General features: G+C 42.7%; 1 protein-coding gene across 7 annotated transcripts in view; it reads right to left on the bottom strand.

Moving 5' to 3' along the window:
• The window catches only part of LOC147108819 (nuclear receptor coactivator 3-like), a 199456-nt gene that overhangs the window by 19137 nt on the left and 157209 nt on the right, over window positions 1-23110 (bottom strand). For 6 of the 7 annotated variants that reach the window (XM_086005700.1, XM_086005704.1, XM_086005703.1 and 3 more), the window contains 10 exons: window positions 22929-23103; window positions 19848-20036; window positions 17002-17106; window positions 15341-15481; window positions 14225-14372; window positions 11396-12710; window positions 8615-8783; window positions 5528-5707; window positions 2797-3030; window positions 1845-1974 (listed from right to left, as the gene is read on the bottom strand). In XM_086005700.1, coding sequence (XP_085861826.1) covers window positions 1845-1974; window positions 2797-3030; window positions 5528-5707; window positions 8615-8783; window positions 11396-12710; window positions 14225-14372; window positions 15341-15481; window positions 17002-17106; window positions 19848-20036; window positions 22929-23103 — 2786 coding nt within the window. The remainder of the gene's footprint in view (window positions 1-1844; window positions 1975-2796; window positions 3031-5527; window positions 5708-8614; window positions 8784-11395; window positions 12711-14224; window positions 14373-15340; window positions 15482-17001; window positions 17107-19847; window positions 20037-22928; window positions 23104-23110) is intronic. The other variant, XM_086005705.1, reaches the window with a different exon arrangement.

Below are 23110 nucleotides of genomic sequence, written 5' to 3'. Positions count from 1 at the left end.
CCGCCTCCATCGACTTGTGGCCAACCCACGCTACTTTCCCTGGATTGACCTTGTTAAGCCCGCCCAGCGGGCTCAGCAGGCCAATTAAGGGACACCTGGTTACTGGTGACGTCAGCGATTGACATTTCATCTGTCAAGGGCTTTTGACAGATGAAAAATCAGCGTTTGACAGCTCTGTGAAGCTGTCAAACACGGACAATCTGTCTTCTAACTTGAGTCCTTCTACTCAAACTCAGTTAGAGAGCTCTCCAGACCAGAAAGCAGAGGCTGCAGCTGTTGACATTCAGCGGCCATTTTGCTTTCTGTGCCGGTGAGCTGAGCGACTCCCGAGAACTGAAGGGAGCCTGCAGGAGAAAATAAAGGTAAGTAAAACTTATTAAAACACTTTACACTTACCTCTGCACACATGCACCCATCACTCACCTGCACAACGGACATCTCGACCCCTCCAACCCCTGCAGACCGACGGTCCGCCTTGCTAACTTGGTGTGGTTTGGAGCCGTCGGACAGTCCACACTTCAGGGCTAAAAATAGGGATTAGGCAAAAAACTGCCCGTTAACGGGCAGTTAATTGGCACTAAGCCCCTTCCCGCTTCGGGGAGGCGGCTCCCAGCACAGGTCGGGTACCCGCTTCCTGGGACATTGGCACGGAGGCGGGATGGGTTCCTGCCCCCCGATTCTGCAATTTTCCCACCACTCCCGCCTCCAAGGGGCTTGGAAAATCAAGCCCATTGTGTCTATATCGGCTCTTTGCAAGAGTAATCCAAAACTAATTCCACTGCTGTGCTCTCTCCCCCATTGGAGTGAGGCCCACAAGTATAGTTCCATTTGCTGGAATTATCTCCCTTTAGTAAAGCAGAAGCACTTTGAAAATGGAACCAAAGAAAATCTGCTGGGAGGCAGAGATGCATGCTGTTGTTCACACACTAGGTTCTACAGGGTGCTAAGACACCGGCTCAGTTCCCTCCTTCCTTGTATTGCAAGTTCCCAATCTTTGCCATCCCATCAGAAGGAGGCATTGAATGGATGCTAGAGGCTGGCCAAGGAGTGAAGGAGAGAAAACTGATAGGGGGGTGACTCCTTGTTGCTCTTACTCAACACTTGAATACAATGAAACATATCCTTGGTGTCAAAGAAACTGCTAATCACTGGCCCTGGGACAGCCTATTACCCAGCTCAACTTCAGTTTGACAAGTGTAAGAAATCGTGGATTGAAAGAAATAATAGTCTGTTACGGTTTCCCTAGATCAGCAGTTTGTTTAAGTTGATGACACAGAAAGATTCCAGTCATGTCATTTAATAAAAAGCCTTACAACGCCTAAGATCCTTTGGGTAATGTGTGTGTGACCTGTGATCCAAATCTTACACAAGCTCACCTCACAGAAAATGTATATTGGTGGGATGGTTGGTGCAGTGTGTTGGAACCCAGCCAAATGGTGGCATGAAAGTCTCTGAGTCATGAAGTAAGTTTGGGCAGTCTCAAAACAGTCCCCAGAGGGCACAACACAGCAACAAATGACTTGTAGATTTGCCACTAATTAACATAATCATTCAGAGAGGCCACAAAGATGCTCAATACAGGAAATGGAAATGTCAGCGATGGGGCTGCTCGCAAAGCATTGTAGATGGAATTTTACTCTGCTCTTAACTAGTGTTACATCTGACCTGGGAATGCTTGAAACATCTGACCTGGGAATGCTTGAAGCGGACACAAAAAAGCCATCAAAGGTTAAAGACCGGCTGATTCCAGTTCACATTTGGAGCAAACATTGACACCTTGGTCAGTGGAATCTTAAAAAAAGCAGCCCAACCAATTTTGTTTCCAGCACAACTGACAAACTAACCTGTTCTGATTGACTGAAGGTCCTTGTTCCATCTGAAGGACACCGTCTGACCATGATGTAGTTGGATTAGCTGGACCTTGCTGTTGCCCAAACTGGGGACTTCCAAGACCCATATCCATTTCTGAAGGTCCTAGGTAATAAGATAATTGTGGAAAAAAAATTGCAGACTTTTTTAAAAATCTGGATGCTGTAAAGTAAAATTAAATAAATCAACTGATCTTTATCGAGCCCCCCCGCCGACTACACATCAACTTCCAGCCAAGAGGGCGGGTTTGTGGTCTGCTCCTCTGCCTCCACCAATACAACTCAAGCCTGCTGAAATCAGGTGCTTAAGAACAGCTCGATACTGCTCCAATTTTTCTTGCTCCCTCTCATGAGTGCCTTGCTTTCTCAGTGTCCTCTCCTGAGCTCACCATGTAGAGAAGCACACTGTTCTACCACTGGTGTCCATTTTAAAATTTCCTCACCAATGTTCTCCTCTGTTCATTTGATTAATGCTGGGATATGATTCCACAAGCACCCTCCAGAACCGCACCCGAGTAGCCATTCTTTGCGTCTGAGCCTAAACAGCGAGCACTGGCAGGCTAATGGGCCATGGCTGAACCCAACCTGGTCCTGATCCTGCTTAATTATCTGTGCAAAAATATTTTATAGGTTTGCTTTAGATAGAAAGATCTTATTGTAACAAGTGTTGACCCGTAATTCTTGACAAGTGAGGATGACTGCTCCGACCAGAGAAACAAAAATATAAACAAGCACAATAATTAAAGGATAGAAAAGTGAGTAATGTAATGAAAGGACTGACTTTAGAGGTCAGACTATACTTAAATAAGCGTTAGCTTACCCTTCAATCAAAATGCAGAATTCAAAAATCAGGATGCATTCATTTCTGTCAGATGGTTTCAGGAAGAGAGGCAGGGGGAGAAAAGAAAAAGAAGAAAAAAAAACTTACTCATTCCCATCATCTGCTGCTGAAGTAATGTTCTGGCACTGGACTGTCCATTAGGCCGCATCTGCATTCCAAGTGAGGAGTTACCCACCATAGCTCTTTGCATAGTTGAGCTATAGTCTGAGCCTGGTCTGATCATAGAAGTGGGACCTGCGTTTCCAGTAGAGTTTGGCAATCCCCACTCTCCTGTTGCCATGGCTGTTTGCTGAGCAATGCTCATACCTCCATGTGCACCTGCTGAAATACAATGTGCTACATATATATGATGATGACTAAGAACAACAAAAAATCCTGAGTCACGTCATATATTCAGACTGGGACAGCAACAAGATTTGAATGCACTAATGTTCCTTCTGTAATTACATTTGCAAAGTTGAGAGAAGTCCACTACAGAATGTTCACTTCAGTTCACGCTGCATATCTATATGAATATTTTGTCCATTGTATAGATCACCTACATATAGCTGGTGTTACACTACTGCATCTCACTGAAATAAAAAGTCCGACAAACAGCAAATAAATGAATGACTAGATAATCTGTTTCTCATGGTACCAGCTGAAGGGGGAAACGCTGGCCAGGGCACTGGGAGAACGGTTTCTCTTCTTTTACATCCACCTAAACAGACAGAAGGGGCCCCGATTCAATGTCCGATCCAAAAGACAACACCTCTGACAATGCAGCAAAGTCTTATTGCAACAGCATGTGGAATTAAGGGGAATATGGCCACATTGATAGAGAGATGGTTGAAGGTCAGGAGGCAAAGGTTAGGGGTAAAAGGACACTTCTTGAAAGATGTGGTGAGTGGTGTGCCACAAGAGTCTGTGTTGGGGAGGCTCATATTTGCTATATTTATAAATAATCTGAAGTTCGGAATTGAGGGACTATTAAAATTTGTTGCTGACAGGGCCAGGTATTGCAAATTATAACAAGGATCGTAAAAGGCTGCAGGAGGACATTGATAGGCTAGCAGGTTGGGAAGATAGGCAAGTTCAATGTATAATGTAATACCTTTTAGAAGAATAGGAAAAGGAAATATATACAACAACAACTTGCAATTATATAACACCTTTAACATAGTAAAACGTTCCAAGGAGTTTCACAGGAGTGTTATCAAACAAAATTTGACACTGAGCCACATAAGGAGATATTAGGGCAGATGAAGAGGTAGGTTTTAAGGAGCATCTTAAAAAGAGGAGGGAGAGGTAGAGAGGTTGAGGGAGGGAATTCCAGAGCTTAGAGTCTTGGCAGCTGAAAGCACGGCACCAATGGTGGAGTGATTAAAATCGGGGATGTTCAAGAGCCCAGAATTGGAGGAGAGCAGATATCTCGGAGGGTTGAAGGGCTGGGGAGGTTACAGAGATAGGGAGGGGCGAGGCCATGGAGGGATTTGAAAACAAGGATGAGAATTTTAAAATGATACAATTTTAAATGGACAATAGAGCAGAGGGACCTTGTTGTGCTGGTACACAGGTCATTTAAGGTGGCAGTAGGCATACATAAGGCTACAAAAAAAGCAATCCTTGGCGTTGTAACTCGAGGCAGGCCCCTGAGGAAACTTTCTATGCTTTTGAGAACACTACTTTAATTGTTCAGCTGGTGAATAAGTACAGATTCCCTGTTGTCACGACAAGCTTTGAAGAGCTGTTTTAATTATTCAAAAGGAGCATAGGTATAAATTACTAGAATATAGATATAAAATAACCCACTCAGGACCATAAATGTATTTAAATGTTTCTATCATTTTGTACATCAAAGTTCTTAACAAAATTGTTGTGAAGTGGGCAGTGCAAAAAATATTTTTATTTTTATTTGGTAAGAACAACGTATGGAATGAGCAAAAGCCACTCATTCCATCAAGCCCACTCTCTCCACAGGCCATGTGCAATTTGTCCTAAAGTGCATTCCACCTAACATACCCTCTTCCTTAAAGGGTACAACCTTGATCATAAAGCTCATGTAACTTTCTCTCTGAGCTCTCAAATTATTCAAACAAGAATCGAGGAATATTGATCAGTCTTTCCGATGAGACATTGAACCTGTAAAGCACTATTGGATGTCCTGAGGACATGAAAGGTGCCATGTAAGTGCAAGTTCTTTCTTGCTTTCTTTTCGAAGGTGGGCCACTGGCATTGAATAGATGATTCAATGACTCAACCATAATCACAACGTTCTCTCTAAGATGCGCGGCTGTCCGCCGGTCCCGCACAGCCCGGGACTGGCTTTTCCAATGTGAAATTCTGCGCATGCGCAAAACTTTTTGAATAGGCCGTGCAGCCCGTTAAAGGGGCTGCGAATCCCCCAAAAATTAGGGAAACATTGACTGGAACCACTGTGCTCCTTTAAGAATTTGATATTCTATGTTATCTTTAGAACCTCTAATTCCATTCTTATCCAGTTATTCAGTGTCTCACTTTTAAATGAGTTAATACACGTAGGAATAACTGATTTTCACTATAGTCTATTCCATATAAACGCTACGAGAAGAAGGTTTCCTGTCTGTACTACTCAGATTGTAAACATGTCATTTAACAACAAATTTATGATTTTGCTACACAATATGAAATTTCTCCTTTCTGATGGGAGAAGATTGACGAGAAGCTTCAAGTCTTGTGTGGACAAAAAGTGAAAGATGGCAGTGGCATCAAGCTTTTAAAACAGTTCTTCCCTGTGTATTTAAAAGTTTTTCACAAAAGTGATCAAGTGTTCAATACACTTAAGACATTGGAAACATACCTGCACTCCCCACAAAACTCTCTTGACTGCCTCCCATTCGCTTTGCCATCATTGCATATGGGGTGCTGTTTCTCAGAGGGCCAAGTCCCACACTGACCTGGCCCTGAGTGTTAATATCCAATGACATGGCTCGGCTAAATCGAGGTCTGGAGGGTTGCATAGGTGGTGGACTGCTCAAAGCTAGTAGGATTGACAAAGAGTTACCTTGTTAGGGGTGTTAGAATCTATCCCAGGAAGAACATGAAGCAAAATGTGAAGAATACATACAAAACAAATCTCTGCCTTTCTGCTTCCAGTCATGTAGAATTTTACAGCACGGAAGGAGGCCATTCTACCCATCGTGTCTGTACCGGCTCTCTGAAAGAGTCACTTAGTCCCATTCCCTTCCACCAAATTTTCTTTTTCATATGTTTGTCCACATCTATAGAGTAAAGAGCTCTTAAAAAAAAATCATTACCTTTATTAAAATGGTTTCAGCTTGCGCATTAGTGTTTAAAGTGAATGGAAGCAGGGAACTGAACATCCAACTCACAGTAACTAAATGGAATTTCTGCCCATTATGCAGAGTAAGGGGTATAAAAAACCAAGACGACCCATTGCGGAAGATTTATGAAAAATATTCTGCTGAATATTACAGAAATAGAGAAAACCCAAAATAATTTTAAATATGTTTCCTTAAGCAAAAAGTAGTGGCATCATTGTGGAAAATTACTTCGAGAAGCTAGTGAGAATTGCATTTTAGTGATGGCAATTAATCCAGGCTGTTTGCTTTAACTGTGTAGTAATTCAGTAATGGTCTCCAAACCATTTCCCAAACAAAGTCATCAGTACTGTCTTTTTAAACGAAAACTATATATTTAAGTCAACAGAAAGAAGCAAAACATAAAAACAAACAAAAAAGAGATTTTAAAGTGAATTCTACGATTAAGTTTGATGGCTGGTCTCACTTGTGTAAGAAGGTACATGGAACAACTTCTAAACTATGAGAAAATATTAAGTATATTGGTGCATAAATTGCATTCCCCCAATGGGTTGTAAAAATCCTGTATCCGGATGCAACTTGAGCACCGCATTTGATGATAAATTAATTTCCTGGCCTTTCAACCCTCAATCACCATTGCCAAAATAAAGTAACTGGTCATTTATCTCATTGCTGTTTGTGCACAAATTGGCTGCTGCATTTGCCTATAAAACAGCAATTACACTTGAAAGTAAGTAATTCATTGGGTGTGATGTGCTTTGGGATGTCCCGAGGACATAAAAGGCACTACTTAAATGCAAATGCTTGTTTTGTTTTATAATGCGATATATATATATATTTTTTAATGAGTCTCGATGTGATGATATCCTCTTTGCAAAAAACTAGTTGTCACAATATTGGCTGAATACATATTCAGCAGGGTATGAATTAATCAACATTTGATACAACAAAGGATACACAGTATCAAAACAATTCAGTCAGCACGGACACGATGGGCCAAATGGCCTCCTTCTGTGTTGCAAATTTCTATGATTCTATGAATTCAACCCCACAAAAGACAAAAACAGAAGCAGGCCCAACTGACTGTTATAGTCATGAAAATAAACTCAATTACAAGGTTTCATTGTTTTTTTTATATAAAAAGGAACTAATGATACAGTTTAACTTCATAATTCCATTTATTAATATTGGAAATTTGTACGTTGTTTTATCCCGATGAAGCCAACTGCTTTCCAAGAAATTCTACAGACTGCATAAAATTCTCAGTCCAAGCATTCAACTTATTCAGAATTAAAATTAGAAACAAAATGCATTGTTGAGATATATTGGGCTGATTTTCAGTTTCCTCCCTGTCCACCTTTGCCTGGGTGCTAGGCAGACAAAATCCATCTGAAGTGCATTGTGTGCAATGACCTAGACTTGCCTGTACTCCAGGTTCAGGATATTAGCCTAACCCGACGTGTCCCTGCTGTAAGAATGCCTCTTGGCAGCGCCCGGGACCTGGAAATGGGGGCTTCCAGCAGCAGTGGGAATGACCGCCAGCTTTGGGGCCTTTTGGCTACTCTACAAAAACAGCAATCAAAAGGTCTCCAGTGCCAATCCCTGTCCCGGGAAGAAAAAAGGTCCTCCGGTTTTTGCTGCTTGACCCTCTTGTGTTTGGAGAAGGGCTGGGTGCAGGACCAATGGCCATCTCTCAAAATGGGCTTCCTTCCAGCAATGGGGGAGGAAAATGAAGTGGGAAAGACAGGAAAGCTCCCTCCCGTGTCATTACCAAGGCAACCCTTGGCCTACCCTGACCCCTCCCTTTAAGGCATGCCCCAGAAATTCCAGGGCAACATACTGGGGACAGGGACCTGAATCACAGTCTATTAGATGTCACAAGTTGTTGGCCTAAGAAAGTTAAGCATATTTGTGTGTGTCTTGTCATTTAGGCAATGATATTGTTATACTACCACCAAATTCCTCTTAACCACACATCAAATCAGAAATATTTTGCGCCTTGTTTTAGGATTAAGATCTATATAATGAATGGGAACAGAAGGAGATTATGGACTATTGTAATATTCTACAGTGCAATTCCTGGACAAAATCTTACAATGTAATGCGCTAGTTCCCCAGTAACTGGCACTTCCACACACACTGCCCATGCGGCGCTTCTCCCTAACCAACCTTCTAACATATTCCACTCCCATCTCGCCCCCCCACCCCCGCCCCTCTCAGAGAGGAGACTCCTCCTCTAATCAAAGCATGACAAAACATAACCAAATCCCAGCGACATGTTGGGGCCATGCTCCTTCTGTAATTAAATCTTCTGACATGATGCACCATGACTTCTCTGTAACTAACTGTGTACAACAATGTGCCCACTCTTAACCACCAAAGTATCGATTACTCCAACCCTCAAGTTCTCTCATATGGTACAGCTCTCTGTAGCCCAATCGTCTGCTACGATGCATTGTGTTTATGATTTACCACAACTCCCAAAGCCTAAAGCCTCCTGCATGTTAAAAGCTAGATGCATTGGCAGACTCAGACAGCAGGTGGTGCAGCTTTCCTTCCCATAAAACAGAAGAACGATTCTACTGTCAGTTACAGAACCAACTTACTGCCACGGATTTGCTTCGGTGTTCCTGGGGAAGGTGAGTGACCTCTTTCAAATGCCATGACATCCTGAAACATCGCTTGTTTGTTTATCATAGTGCTGTTCCCAGACTCGGTGTAATACTGGGGCAAATCACCCAGAATATCATCTAAAGTGTCCAATTCATTGCTCGTCTGAAATATAACATAGAAGAAAAATCAATATTAGGAGTTTAAGGCCCATCCTGACTGACTACAAATTTATGGTAAATAAACACAGTAACTGCTTGTTTGCTCAACCCAATGGGCAACTAAATATAATTTTTGCTTTGTTTAGAAATAGAGCTCAACAGAAGAAACCTTTCATACACTGTTTATTTTATCTAAAATCTGTGCGCATGATTAGCTTTATTTAACTGGAAATAGGTCATTTACAAGGAGGCCAAATCACCAGAAGTACAGTGGGCATGACTGCATAATTAAATCCAATTACCAAGGGAATGTACAATAAATTATTACAAATAGGACAAAAAGAAAATAGCGAAAAGTGTATCCAAAGTAAGGGGTAATGTCGTGCTTAGAGAATGAATATGGCATCCAAACCCAAGTTGAAGTCAAAGGAACAGTATGGCCCCGCAATGGAGGGGCCGAATGGAACTTCCACCCGCCCACTGCCGATTTCCCTCACCCTATCTGAAATCCCAGGGTCAGCATCATTTCAGTGTTTTATGCATGAGCCTGAGCGGTTTCCAGTGAAAGGGAGGTGCCCACCTGAGTGCGCCCTCAGGAGGGAGGGCTGAAATCTTAAAAATGATCCAGTTTTTTCATTTTGATGGTTTCTGCAATTGATTGAACAGCAAAACCACCTTTGTATGTTTAAACTCTCCCCCACCCTCATGGCCCTAGCAATGTTGGATGCATCCGATTCACAAGCGTCCCCGTCATTCAGCGCTGCTAAGGACATAAAGGAGGAAAGTCGTATGATGCATTTCCCTCATTTACATTGTTTTATAATATGGCCGCCTATTTGTGGGCAGATGTTTTAATGGCCCGCCTCCAAATGCAGCACAATGATGGGGCCGAAAAGTGCCGAACCCTGGCAGGTCCGAGTTCACGCACTCACCCCACCCACTGCCAGTGCGTGCGGGCGCCCAAGAACTACTCTTTGCACTCGCAAGAAGTTCAGGGCCATGTGTGTAAAGGTACTGCCCAGTGTAGCACTAAATCATACAGCCAGTGAGGTTCTAATGCTAGTATGCGCAGAATGAAGCTGATCTCAATGAGGGCAGCAGTTCAGGATCTACAAATGGCCTCAATACCTTTGAACGGCAGAAAATCAGCCAGGTTCTGCTCCTGCGCAATATCCAATAATCCTGCTGAAAAGTCTGCATGTGTGACTTTAGAGACGAACAGGACTGGATTAGGCGGCGATGTTCTCCCAACATTGAACAGTCTGCCAACAGTCATTCTCTAAGCGCTACTTGACCAGAAGTGCTTAGGTAGCAGCCACACCCAAAAAACATTCCTCAGCAAGAGTCATCACCTTCAGGTGATCAAGGCAGAGAATTGGGGAAAAGAAATAAAACGTGAAGAAAGAAACTCTAAAAATTCTTTAACTGCTAACGTGTGACTTTATCAAGTGACACTTGTGTAGTGAGCAGTAGTGATCAATTAATGACATTGCTGCACTGGTCACAAACATACTGAATACAGCAATCTGAACCTAGAATACATGATGCACCCTATTCTCAGGCATTTTAAAAGAATAATTTATCAGGTTGTGTCATCTCACACAATGAGACATAATCAAGAAACACTATTGGGAGGTAGGGATACCTCTACCATCCTCTGAAAAAAAGGCCTGTTTCCCTATAGTAAGAATAGGCCTGTTTCAGAGCACAAGGAATGCTGAATTAACCCTACTTCCCAAGGCTGATTCTTGAATCTATTTTGCTGTAACAGAGATCAGCAACATGCAGGCACGCTGAAAGGGAAGTGTGATGGGAGGAGGGGAGACAATGCAGCCTATTTGTCAGAACTCTTACGTGCACACCTCTTAACACCTGGATTCTTTACCAAAAGAGGAACACCTGGATTCTTAGGGCATTTGTACATCCAATGCCAAGCCCTACTTATAACCCAATGAGTAAATCTATTTCTATATAAATAAAAGGATCCGTCCATCTGTATGTCTGTCTGTCTGTATGTATGTCTGTCTGTCCGCTATACACTCAAAGTTATAGAGCGTACCTACACATATGTTATATCAAAAGAAAGCTTATGATTAGGGGAGTCTCATAGGCGTATTTACTTTTTGATCAGACAAAAATTGTTCGGACAGTATACAAAAAATGTTCAAAAATCCGCTCATTAGCGGTTGACCAATCCTACCGCTCATTAGCGTCGAGTGACGTGATGGTTGACCAATTCTACAGTTCAGTGACCTGATGGTTGCCCAATCGGTGCGTCACGGGGGGCGTTTCATTCCGTGTGTGGGCGGGACCTAATCCTGCAGCCTCCTGAAACGTAGCCGCCATTTTTTTCACTGCTTTTACTCAACAGCGAGCGGGGCAGCTGCGGCGGCCCGCCGGAGCGGGAGGTGAGTTGGGGTCACTCGGGCCGGGCCTGACAACCGCTTGGCCCAAGACACAGAGCGGGGAAGCGGCAGCGGCCAGCCGTCAACCGCACGGCCCTGTAAACTGCCGTTTTACAAAAAAGCCTTGGCAACGCCGGGCCCCCCCAGCTAGTAGGCTATAAAACATCTCTCACATTCTTTCAAGCAGTAAAATTTAATGTTTTTCTCTTACCTGGTCAGTTGGTTCAGTCTTGATGCGCACTTCATCTTTCACCTGTACTGAACCTGAAATCTTTGCTGCATTACAAGGATCCATTTTGTCCATTCCTTCAATTTTAGGCTTAATATCCTTTAAAGTGAGTTCTTTTTGATCATCTTTATCCAACAGGTATCGCAGTAGTGCATTATTTTCCTTCTTCTTCGGGCTCATCTGTTCTTGTTTGATCACAGCGTCTCCCACTGGTGTCATGCTGCCTGAATCCTGACAAGACTCTTTGCCCGTAGCCTCTGCGGTAAGCTTGGCTACTTCAGCAGGAGAGTTGCCATTCTTCAGCAGCTTGTGCAAAATTTTGTGTTTCTCTTGTAAAGAAGAGCCATGCAATGCAGTTGCAGCAGAGTTGCCACCAGCTGTAGCCGAGGTTGAGGAGACCCCCGTTGGACTGGTGATGCCTGCAGAGGAGTCCTTAATACTAGAATCCAAGTTGGAGTTTGTTAAAGATGTTAGCCCCATGTCATCCGAGGGAGAGGTCAGCAACTGCAAAAGTTTGGTGTGGTTTTTGTTCTCATGGAATCTTCTCTGGCCCTCTATGTTGTCACTGCTACCAAAAAGGTTCAGATTTCCTTCCTTAATGTTCTTCTGCTCACTATGAGCATCTCTGCTTTCTGATCGACCCACTGTGCTCTCAACTTGGTTGTGCTCCCCAAAAAGGCCAGGAGAATCTTTGAGATCCATGCTACCCATCTTTGATTGCTGGATCAAGCTCACATTTGGGGAAGTTTCCATTTTTTGACCAGGCGATGATAGTGATGACAGGAGTGAAACTCCTAATCCTTCACTAATGGCTTGAAGTGCATTAAGGGAACTACTAGAGAAGGTGCTACTTCCTGTGCTGTTTATATGTCCCACCGGCGACTGCATGCCACCCGTTGAAGAATACTGGCTGGGTCCCATCCGCGGACTTACCCGGTGCCTCGGTGAAAGCATCAGATTCTGCTGGGTTGTGTTCACCCCAGGGCTACTGTGTGGGGGACTGTTCATGGTGAGTGCATAGCTGTTCCCCTGTAAGCTAGGTGCCTGCATACCAGGCCCGTGGTTCATTGCACCAGCAGGCCCACTCCCTGCACCAAACCTTCCCATTTGCCCCATAGAACTGGGGTCATTCATGCTATTGCCACCATAGGTCATATTGTTTTGCACTGGCATTCCCTGTCCTGCTGCCCCTGATGGCATGCTCATATTGCCCGAAGAGTTTGTGCTTGCTGTGGCAAGTGTCTTCATCATTTCTTGCCCCATGTTGGTTTGGTTCAATCTGCAACCATTCTGTTCCCTGTAAGTAGAACAAGATATTGGGGGTTAGAGTCAGCATTAGCAATTAGACTTTGCTTCACTGTGAAGGAAAAAGTTCAAGGACAGAATTGCATCTTTCACAATTAAAGTATTTTACTCAATATAAAACACATCATAACTCCACATTTTGGACATCGTAGTTATTAAAACTCTGGACACGCTTACCCCATTCCCCCACCCAAGGTCTCCATACTCTCTTCAGCTGTATTAATATCTAGGACTTTCAATCTCCTCAAAGCTGCCACAAACCAAAATTAAGAAATATGACGCTTACAGTTGCTGACTTAGTGAACAGACTGCAATCTAGTGTAGCAACTATCAACTTATTTGAAGCTTTCATAGTAGAATGTTTAACAGCTGAAAAACACAAATCACTATGGACCTTATGGTGTTGGCCCTCCCTCAAAGTAAAATGTCGTACAACTCAGAATGGGCAAAAGAAAAACATAATGTACACTAGCGTAATTTGGATTAGCACAAATACAAAACTTTACTCAGCTCTTTTGGAACCTCAAATTTCCAGAAACCTCAAAATGTCCTTCAAGTGGAAGACAAAGGCAGAAGCCCAATATTTACTAAAGAGTTTTAAAAATAAACTGACCCAAAAGGGCAGCACGGTGGCATAGTGGTTAGCACTGTTGCCTCACAGCGCCAGGGACCCGGGTTCGAATCCGGCCTCGGGTGACTGTCTGTGTGGAGTTTGCACATTCTCCCCGTGTTTGCGTGGGTTTACTCCGGGTGCTCCGGTTTCCTCCCACAGTCCAAAGATGTGCAGGTTAGGTTGATTGGCTATGATAAATTGACCCTTAGTGTTAGGGGGATTAAATACGTGGGGTTACGGGGATAGGGTGGGATATGTGTCGGTGCAGGCTCGATGGGCCGAAATGGCCTCTATCTGCACTGTGGGGTTTCTGTGATTCTGTGAAAGCATGAGCTGCAGTATTGCAGAACTGGTCTCGCTGTACTGCTTTGCTCCTTGAATGACAAAATCTGCAACAACTTTGCAGATCTAACTGGTCCACACCTGCACAAACTCTGCAGTGGCAGTGATGGAACAGATTCCTTATTGCAGGATCACAAAAATAGGGCTGGATTTTGATCCTAAATAGAATTAGCAACTGACAAACTGATATTGGATGCAAGCAAAAACCAAAATGGCGTAAGACAAGAAGTGAGGGATCGCAGAAAGCAAAGTCAATCTGTGCAAATCTCAAAAGCCATCTGGCGATCTGCTAAAGAGTGGAATTCGCACAGACATGGCAGTTCTTGCACCTGCTCAGTTGTTAAATGGTGTATCATAGGGGAGACAAAAAAGTAGAAAGACAATAGATTACACGACGTGTCTGTGAATCTACCTCTTGTTCGAATAAACAGAGCAGCTGATGGGCAGCTACATTACAAGCATCATATAAAAGCTGAACTGCCAAGATATTGCAATGAAACAAAGATTTGTTTTCTATCGAATAATTAACAGATCTCAGCACATTCCTGTACCTTTGCAGCAGGTGTGTAGAGCCAAAGCCGAGGGACTCATTGGACACTGGGTTGCGTAAAAGCTTGGTCTTGGTTTGTGCAGTGACTATAGTGCCATCCGACAGGGAGAATCGGTAAAGGGGACTCTCGGCTTGGCCTTGCATCAAGGCTAAATAGGAGGGGAAAAAAAGTATGTTACTATGCAAACAAGCAGACACCATCAATTAAAGTTTATAGAACATAACCTACTGAGTCAATATGCCAATTACATTAAGTAGCAACAGAGCCAGTAATGCAACAATAGGATTTTTCAAAATCCTTACACACTGTTTGCTATTACACATTTTGCATTGTATTGAGAAAACAAAGAATAAGACTAAGGGAGTAGATAAAATACAACCCGATATACCTGGGCTACAGGAAGAGGATAAACTGCCTTAAAATTGGGGAGCTACAGGCATCTGCCTGGTCTGTCTATTATTTACAGATAGCTTAAAGAAATTACTTTTGTTTAAAAAAAAATTACCCAGCGAGTAACGTACTCTGAAATGGCTGGACCTGGTGGCCTTTGATGTACTCTAGGGACAGGGGAAGAATTAGGTGAGCTCATTGTGCCAGTCACTACATACTATGTACAAATCTAGGCAACCAACTCAGACATAGGAAGGGTCAGGACACACAACAGCAACCCCATGCACTCCAGTCATGTTGGCTCAGTCAAAAAAGTATGGCTTGAGGTGAGGGAGAGGAAGGGAATTGGCACTGATTAATTAAGTAACGATAATAAATAGTTGAATGGGCAAGCCCCGAAAACCAGAAAGATTTTGCTACATGCCAGCGAAAGCAGGAAAGACGTGGTCAGAGAGCATGTTGCTCCTGTGCACCATTTAACATTTCCGATCTACTTATCTAAAAATTGATTAGTGAACGAGTTTGTAAAACTATAGCGTCTTTGAGCTATACTGATGTATTTGATTTTAATAAAACTGTTGTGAGGACTTGTCCTGTTCGTTCACTCCCCCCACATCACTTACAAATCTCAATTCTACTTAGGAATATCAGTATGTGTGTAACTATTCCTCATAATTCATCAATTACTGCTTATTTCTAGGCCAATGCCATTCTGAAGCACTTCACCTTCATGGTAATGTCTCTTCAGTGACCACGGCTGTCCATCATTATGGTGAAAGAACCTCTGAATGCATCTTCTTACAAGATCTTCCCAGCCTGGCTTCATCGAAGCACGCAGGGAACTCGGATCTATTGAAGTAATCTTGCCTGAAAATGGGAGAGAGAGAGGAAAGGAACTTTACGTAAAATCAGCTCAACTGTTAGAACAGAAAAGAATAAAAGTAAATCAGGGATTGTGACAAACAAGAAAAACTCGCATTTGTGTAGCGCGGTTAGCCTCGGAAACGGGTCTAATACAGAGCTAACCAAAATTCTAGAAATTACATAACACCTTTCAACCATCGATAAGTTGGCTTGTTAAGTGGTCAGACAATTTTATTTCATATTCAAAGATTGACCTAGTCGTTTGAATTATGCGGCCAGATCAACAATGGCATCGACATCATCAACTTGGACTTCTGCGTCTGTCCCAAAGTTGTATATTGGTTTGGGTGGGGGGGGGGGGGAAAAAGAGAGAGTCGTGTGTCCTGAGCAGAAAGGAGTGAAATTAGGAAAGAATGACTGAAGGCACTGTCAAAGAGGATGCTTTTAAAGGTGGAGAGAAAGGTAACGAGGTAGATGGGTTTAGAGACAGAAATTGAGTGTGGGTGAGGTAGCTGAAAACTCTGAAATCAATATTAAAGTGGAAGAGGGTGAGGGCAAACGCACAGTAGAACAGAGTTGGAAAAGAAGTGTTGTGTGCAGGAACATGAGGTTGGAGCTTGCAGAGGCAGACCTTGGAGGGATTTGAAAACTAGGACAAGAATTTGAAAGTCGATGCACTGGGGGACAAGAAGCCAAAGGAGCTTGGTGAAAATGGGGTGACAGGAGTGAGGGACAGGACACTTGTGACAGGATTCTGCAGGAGTTGAAGAGCTCAGTCGGCTGCCCACTGCACCGAGGAGAGCACTGCACCAATATCAAGCCTAAAGCTGCCAAAAGCACCGATGAGGGTGGTGGGGAAGAGGTTGCGAAGGTGAAAGCAGGTGGTCTTGGCGATGAACCGCAGGTGGGGTTTGAAATTCAGCTCATGGTAGAACAGAACACCGACACTGCACGTTCGGCTTGAATAATTAGCTGGGAAAGGGGATGAAATTGATGCCTGAAATGCTCAATCTTAAATTCTGAGCCTCAGTTGGCTGGAAAAAAAAATACCCTTCGTACTTGTTTTCATTTAATCAATGGTCAGTTTTGGAAGATGTGAGTCCCACCTCCAAAGCGAATGCTTGGATTCCAGAGACTCCGAAAACAAGTAGAAATAAAGTAAAAATGTGAAAATATAAGAGAGTAAATGGGGGAAAAGGGAAAAATGTGAGCCAAGTATTCAGAACATATTTATAAATTGTTTTAATGCTGTTATTTTATGCGCACAGAATTAATCATAGTCGCAAAACTATGACAAAAAACCTTGTTTCAATGATACAGTACACAAGGTGATATTTTTAAATGGCCAGAAAAGGGAACATGGAATTCCCCGAGCTTCCAGCCGTCAAAGCTTTAAAATAATGGCTTTAAAATAAATAAAGCGTTTTTACAAAACTAATTTAATGGTACATGAATTAAATTAGAAGTTTTACAGCTTGAGTAGATCTTTTATATTAATCAGGGTGGTTTCTCCGAGTGCTCACCTGTCATATCATGTCTTGTGACGAAGCTTTCAGGACTGGAGGGAAACTGCGATCTCTCCACTGGTGTTATCCGTCTTGCTACACAAATCATACAGGACTGCAGATCTGAAACAGCAAAACCAGACTTTTTAGTTACAATTTCCAAGTTAGAATGCTTAACTCATTTTATAGAACCAAACAAAATTATTCTTTACAATAGACAATATTTCACACTATTTATTTGCCTGACAGCTACAGCTTTCAACACAATGGAAAATGGCAGCTCACCCAATCACCCCACTGAGACAGCAGACCATTACGGCTGGTATAATAAAACTAATTAGTGGACAAATTGACTAATTGGAATGAGCATGAATCTAGATGAAAAACTAGGCCAACCCCATCCACATTCAAACGTGTTTGACATCACAAAGAGTTAAGGAAACTGCCAGGTTTCACCCTTGGTCTGTGCTAAGTTATCTGATCTCATGCCAGTCAGGGCAGCCGTGGTAGTGCTGCAGTTGGTCTCAGCGTTGCCAGACTTGGGGAAAGGGGGAAAGAAATCGGGTGGGAGGAGGTGCAGAAATTTGGGATATTGCGTGTGTATGAGGAGAACAGCACCAGGTTTAGCTGGGATGTGCTCCATGATGAGCTAGCCCACAGCTCACTGTCTGCGATCACACATAAAAATGGTCACTATGAGGTGGTGCTGGAGACTGCCGATACCTGCGGAACCATATCTTCGCATCAGTCGCTACCGGCAGAAATTGTTCCATTCCTCATTACAGACTGCTTTCTTTCAAACACTGACTAACCTAGTGTGCATTTCCAGCATTTTCTGTTTTATTCTTAGGTTTCCAGTTTTTCCCTATTTACCTCTCTATTTTTAAAGTTTAGTGGTGAAAATGTTAATTTGGTCAATTTATTGATCTTTGCAGATTTTTAAGTATCACTTTAAGACATTCCATTTAATCTAGAATAAAATGCGGTAATTAGAACCGTCCGTCTAGATGGATGGTGAAGCTCCAATGACGGCCAATTTGATTAAAGATAGCAGCTAGTTCAAGTTCAGCCACAGTAAACAATTAGCAAACAATGCCTGAAAGATCGAAGGGAACTTGTGTAGTAATGTTTCAGTGTAAAATCAGCATAAATCAGTTAGATGTGAGTTTCCTAGCTAAAAATCGGCACTATACTACTGTTACACTAAAAATTACAAGGAAATTCCTGGCCATTATGCTGCACGTGATGTTTCAAAGAATGCAAGATAAAATTATGGGAAGCAAGGAACCATAAAGGTGTGTATTGCATCGCACCATCATCCCTTTTGTCATTTAATCTCTCCTGCCGCCCACCCTATCACAGGCCTTCCCTTTAGTTCTTTCCTCTCCTCCCCCCATCCTTTCCTTGCCTCTGTATTTGCATAAAACCTGTTAAATCTCTAACTTTTTCGAGTTCTGATGAAAGGTCATCGACCTGAAACGTTAACTTTGTTTCTCTCTCCTCAGATGCTGCCTGACCGGCTGAATATTTCCAGCATTTTTTTGTCTTTATTTCAGATTTCCAGCATCCACAGTATTTCGCTTTTGTATTAAATAAAACAGTTATAAAGCATCCTGATTCGGAAATGGATCTAGGGGTAAAATTGGGTAGATAAATCTATGAAACCATCAGCCAAGTGCTTGGCTGTGGGGAAAAAAAAGTAGTGTACAAAAGTTACTTGGATGCATTTGCAGTGCATGACAGCACAAATCAAAAGTTGATATTGTTGATGAAGCATTGTTTAGTCCTCATCTCAAGTACTGCATGTTACCTAATCACAGGGACAAGGTTATTGCTCTTCAGAGTGCACAAAAGCAAGCAACCAAGATGATTCTGGGTTTCAGGACTCTAAGTTATGAGGAAAGGTTAAGGAAATTGGGCTTGTCCTCATGGAAAAGAAACAAAACCGAGATGACCTAATTAAAATTTTTAATATTATGAAGATTGAAGCATCACAAAGTATTTACAGCACAGAAAAAGGCCATTCTGCCCAACAGGTCCATGCCGGTGTTGATGCTCCACAAGAGCCTCTTCCCGCCCCTTTTCATCTAACCCCAACAACATATCCTTCTATTCTTTTCTCCCTCATGTACTTAGCTAGTTTTCCAATGAATGCATCTATGCTATTCCCTGTGATAGTGAGTTCCACATTCTAACCACTCTCTGGGTAAAGAAGTTTCTCCTGAATTCCCCACTGGATTTATTAATGACTAATATTTATGGCCCCTGGTTCTGGTCTTGCCCACAAGTGGAAACATTTTCTCTTGGTCTATCCTATCAAACCCTTTTATAACCTTGAAGACCTCTATCAGGTCACCCCTCAGTCTTCTCTTCTTGAGAAAAGAGCCCAGCCGGTTCAATCTTTCCCAATTGGTATAACCTCTCAGCTCTGATACCATTCTAGTAAATCTTGTTTGCTCCTTCTCCAATGCCTCTATATCCTTTTTATAATATAGAGACCAGAAATGTTCACAGTACTCCAAGTGTGGTCTAACCAAGGTTCTATATTAGTTTAACATAACTTCTCTGCTTTTAAATTCTATCCCTCTAGAAATGAACCTCAGTGCTGTGTTTACAGATCCATTTAAATTGTTTACTGGGTAGCTTAAGAACATTTTCCAGTTTCTGGCCATAGGAAATGTAACTTTTAAAAACAAGAGCGCTACTCGGTAACTTTAACCCATCTCCCTTTCATGCTGCAACACCTTAGAACACTCGATACAAAGAACATTGCAGCCACTTCACTAAGTGACCCACTTTAATATAAACAAATCACTTCAGCTTTTAAATAGAAGTCTTATTGGTTTAATAGATTAGAGGCTTACCTTCACCCTCGTCAGTCATAGCTTTTGGCTGAGAAAGTGCAAAGCACTGCATGGTTTCATATTTCTGACGTGGCTCGTGGTTTCCATTCGACTCCTCCAAAGAATCGTACGGCATCTGAACTAACATGCGACAGTTGAACGTATAGCTCTTCTGTCTCTGCGTTTCGTTTGCCCAAGAAACCCCATTCACTGAGAAAACACGAACACAGATCATAAACAATAATACGGTAATCTTTATGGTGAACTAATCAGAGACACAATCTGTAAAATCTGGACATGCATGCATTGGCAGCATTAAGATACATTTGCAAACCTGTTAATAGGCTAAAGATTAAAAGGGGGTTATCATCTCACTGGGATGTCTCTGGGCTGCTCCAGGAGCCTCCAGCTCCAAAACCTGGCTGCACCGAGTCACGCCAATACATTTACACAGCAGCACTGCACACTTTTCAGGGATCCCAGATCATGAGCAGTCATTTCTCACACTAAAAATGTTGTCCCTACGTTTCTTTGGAGGTTTTCCTGAAATGTGTGTAACTGAGAATCCAAGTATAGAAACAATTAATCGTAAAATGTTTTTCTCCAATGTGTGTGAATATAAAGAAAATTCACTCAAATAAAAAGAAAAAAAAGTGTGTAGTATGCAAACATAAGTTGTATATTCAATGTTTTTAACTCTCTGCTTTGGCGTCTTTTACTGTTGGGATATCCTTACTGCTTTAACTTTTTAAAAAACAAACATTTTTTATCCATTCTTATTTCCTCAGGTGCCAGTCTTTCCCACTAAAAGTATTAGCATTCAGTACTCACCTGTTTCACTGCAGTACCAAGGGAACATGAGGGGGAATAATTCATTACTGCGGAGAATAGGCAAGTTTGAAATTGGAATGTCCATATAGAGCAGCAGCTTTGTACGTGGAGGCTAAACTACCGTACAATTGGTAATCTAACATTCTCCTTCCACCCCCCCACCCCCAAGCCCATGAACTTGTGTATATAAATTAACTTTACCATAGCAGTACAAAATATTAGAGGCTAGCAACTGTCGGACTTAAATCTCAATGTTGAGGTTAATTGGAGCCTAGGCACTCATCATCTTGACCATCCAATCAGACAATATTGCTAGCTAAATGCATGCAAGCTATTACAAGCAGCTGCTGTGCAGAAAGTATCAAGGGAAATGTAAGCTTTGATATTAACCCTCCACCCCCATGACGGACAGAAAAGGGCTGAGGTTAAAAAAAAAACTTTTTTTTTTTTTAAATCAGGCAACGTGCCCCCAACCCACCTTCTGCCATTTTTACCGCATGGGTTTCATGGCATACGTGTATCCCATCTTGGCGAGGCGGGAGACTAGATTATCAGATTTAAATCAGGTTCCCACAGTGCAGTTGGGAGCCTGATTTAAATTTAACAGCTGCTGGACGGGTTTCCCAGGGTTCGGGAAACCCGGCAGCGAAATGGAAGCAAGAGCTGCCAGCTCCAGCAGGCAAGTGCTTTTTAGAGCACTGCTTGTGGGCCAGGAGGAGCAGGAGTGATCCCATGGCCCTTCAAGGAAGCCTTTGGCCTCCCTTCTGCTGATCGCAGCCTTTCCTCGTTGCCGCGATTGGCAACCCCCAAACTGCCCCACCACCCCCCCTGGTCACCAAGCTCCGATTTCAAGCATCCTGCCGGGCTCTGACCCCATTCCCCCTCTCCCTCTCCCTCCCGATTGCCAGGTCACAGTATTTTTTTTTTAAAGTAGGCAGTCACAAGAAATCATGCCTGAAATGGGTCGGATACAACCTTATTTCAACTGAAAATTTTAATCCCAGGTAGGCATTAATTGACACTTAAAATGTGTTATGTGCCTTTTATGAACCTGGAGACCATTAGTTGTTTATCAAAAAAAGCTTTCTGCCAAAGGAAAGCATACAGAGTGTCTCCGTGAACATGCTTGAAAGCCTCAGGAAGCAGCAACTGTGAATTAAAATTGCCGAATACCATGCCCCAATGGGTTGTAGTCATCCCCTTGACGCAAATGTACCTCTCACTGACAGCTACCATTATAGACTATTAAGGTGAAAGCTAAGATGCTAGTAAGGTATCCATCGCTGAAGGAAAGAAATCTTGCCTTTACTTAGGTTAGTTCCCTCAAAAGTTCAAGCACTCAGAACCACTGTGTTCTCCTGCCTCAGACCTTGTCTGCAAATAATGCAAAGGGGCAAATGATGCTAACTCAAGAATCAACATTTCATTATTCCCAGTAATGGTCACTATGACAACAGTCAGCTTTTACTTGGATCTTGTGAATGAGCTTGAATATTGTAGGAAAAAAAAGGAAGATTGAGGAGGGACCACCTAATGCTCTAGCTTAACTGTCTCAACATCTCTAATAAAATTCCAGCCACTTCTTCCTCTGGAATACTGCTGTTTCTATCTCCAGATAACTTGCTTTGTCGAAGATCCGAGTTGGTTCATGTTTGGTGGTGTTGGCTGTCTGACTCTCACTGGTTTGTTGTGGACCGTTTTTCTGAAGAAAATAAGCAGTCACAGCTTGGGTTCGTTTATCTGCCAAACGGCTTGGTTGGACTAATAACCTTTCCATTCATGCGTCACGAAGATGGGTGCCCCACCTGGTAGCAAAGATTGTGTTACCAAACCGAGGCATCGGGTGGTAGACAGGGGTAGGGAGTCACAGCCTGATCTACACACTTTAACTTCCAAGACCACAATTTTAAGGCATCAGCTGACACTTACTGATATCCTGTGCCTCAACAATCACAGAGAGAAAGTGCAATTGCAACAGTCTCATTAAAGACTCTGTCATGCTGCCATCACCTATAGGATGCATAATTAACAGTGAGTTGGAACAGTGACTCCTCCAAAGAGATGGGAATGTTGAGCTGTAGGATCATCAAATATTCTCGTAATAGTGAGACTCATCTGGAACTATGTACCTATTTCGAACACTGCCCTAGGAAGTCAGTCCCCTGATCCTTGAGGAGGGGACACTGTGAAGTATTACTCAGTCATCTTAAAATTTCCTTGCCCACACACACACTGCACCAGAACTTGGTCATTTTAAAATACTTTTCCTACCTGTAGATTTTGGCAAATTTCGAAGAAATTCATCACGGTCCTCCTGGTGAAGGATGTTATACACACTGGTGTTCATGAGCTCCTCCTGTTTGTACTGAAGGTACTGGGTAACGTTTTCAGACACAAACACAATGTTTCCATCTCGATTGACCACAAACAGAAAGCCATCCAAGGCCTACAAA

This window comes from Somniosus microcephalus, chromosome 13 (assembly GCF_052327205.1).
Source record: "Somniosus microcephalus isolate GS21.2 chromosome 13, FLI_Smic_1.0, whole genome shotgun sequence".
Lineage (NCBI taxonomy): Eukaryota > Metazoa > Chordata > Chondrichthyes > Squaliformes > Somniosidae > Somniosus > Somniosus microcephalus.
Note: the sequence above shows the minus strand (reverse complement) of the source record. Positions and strands in the feature narration are given on the sequence as shown.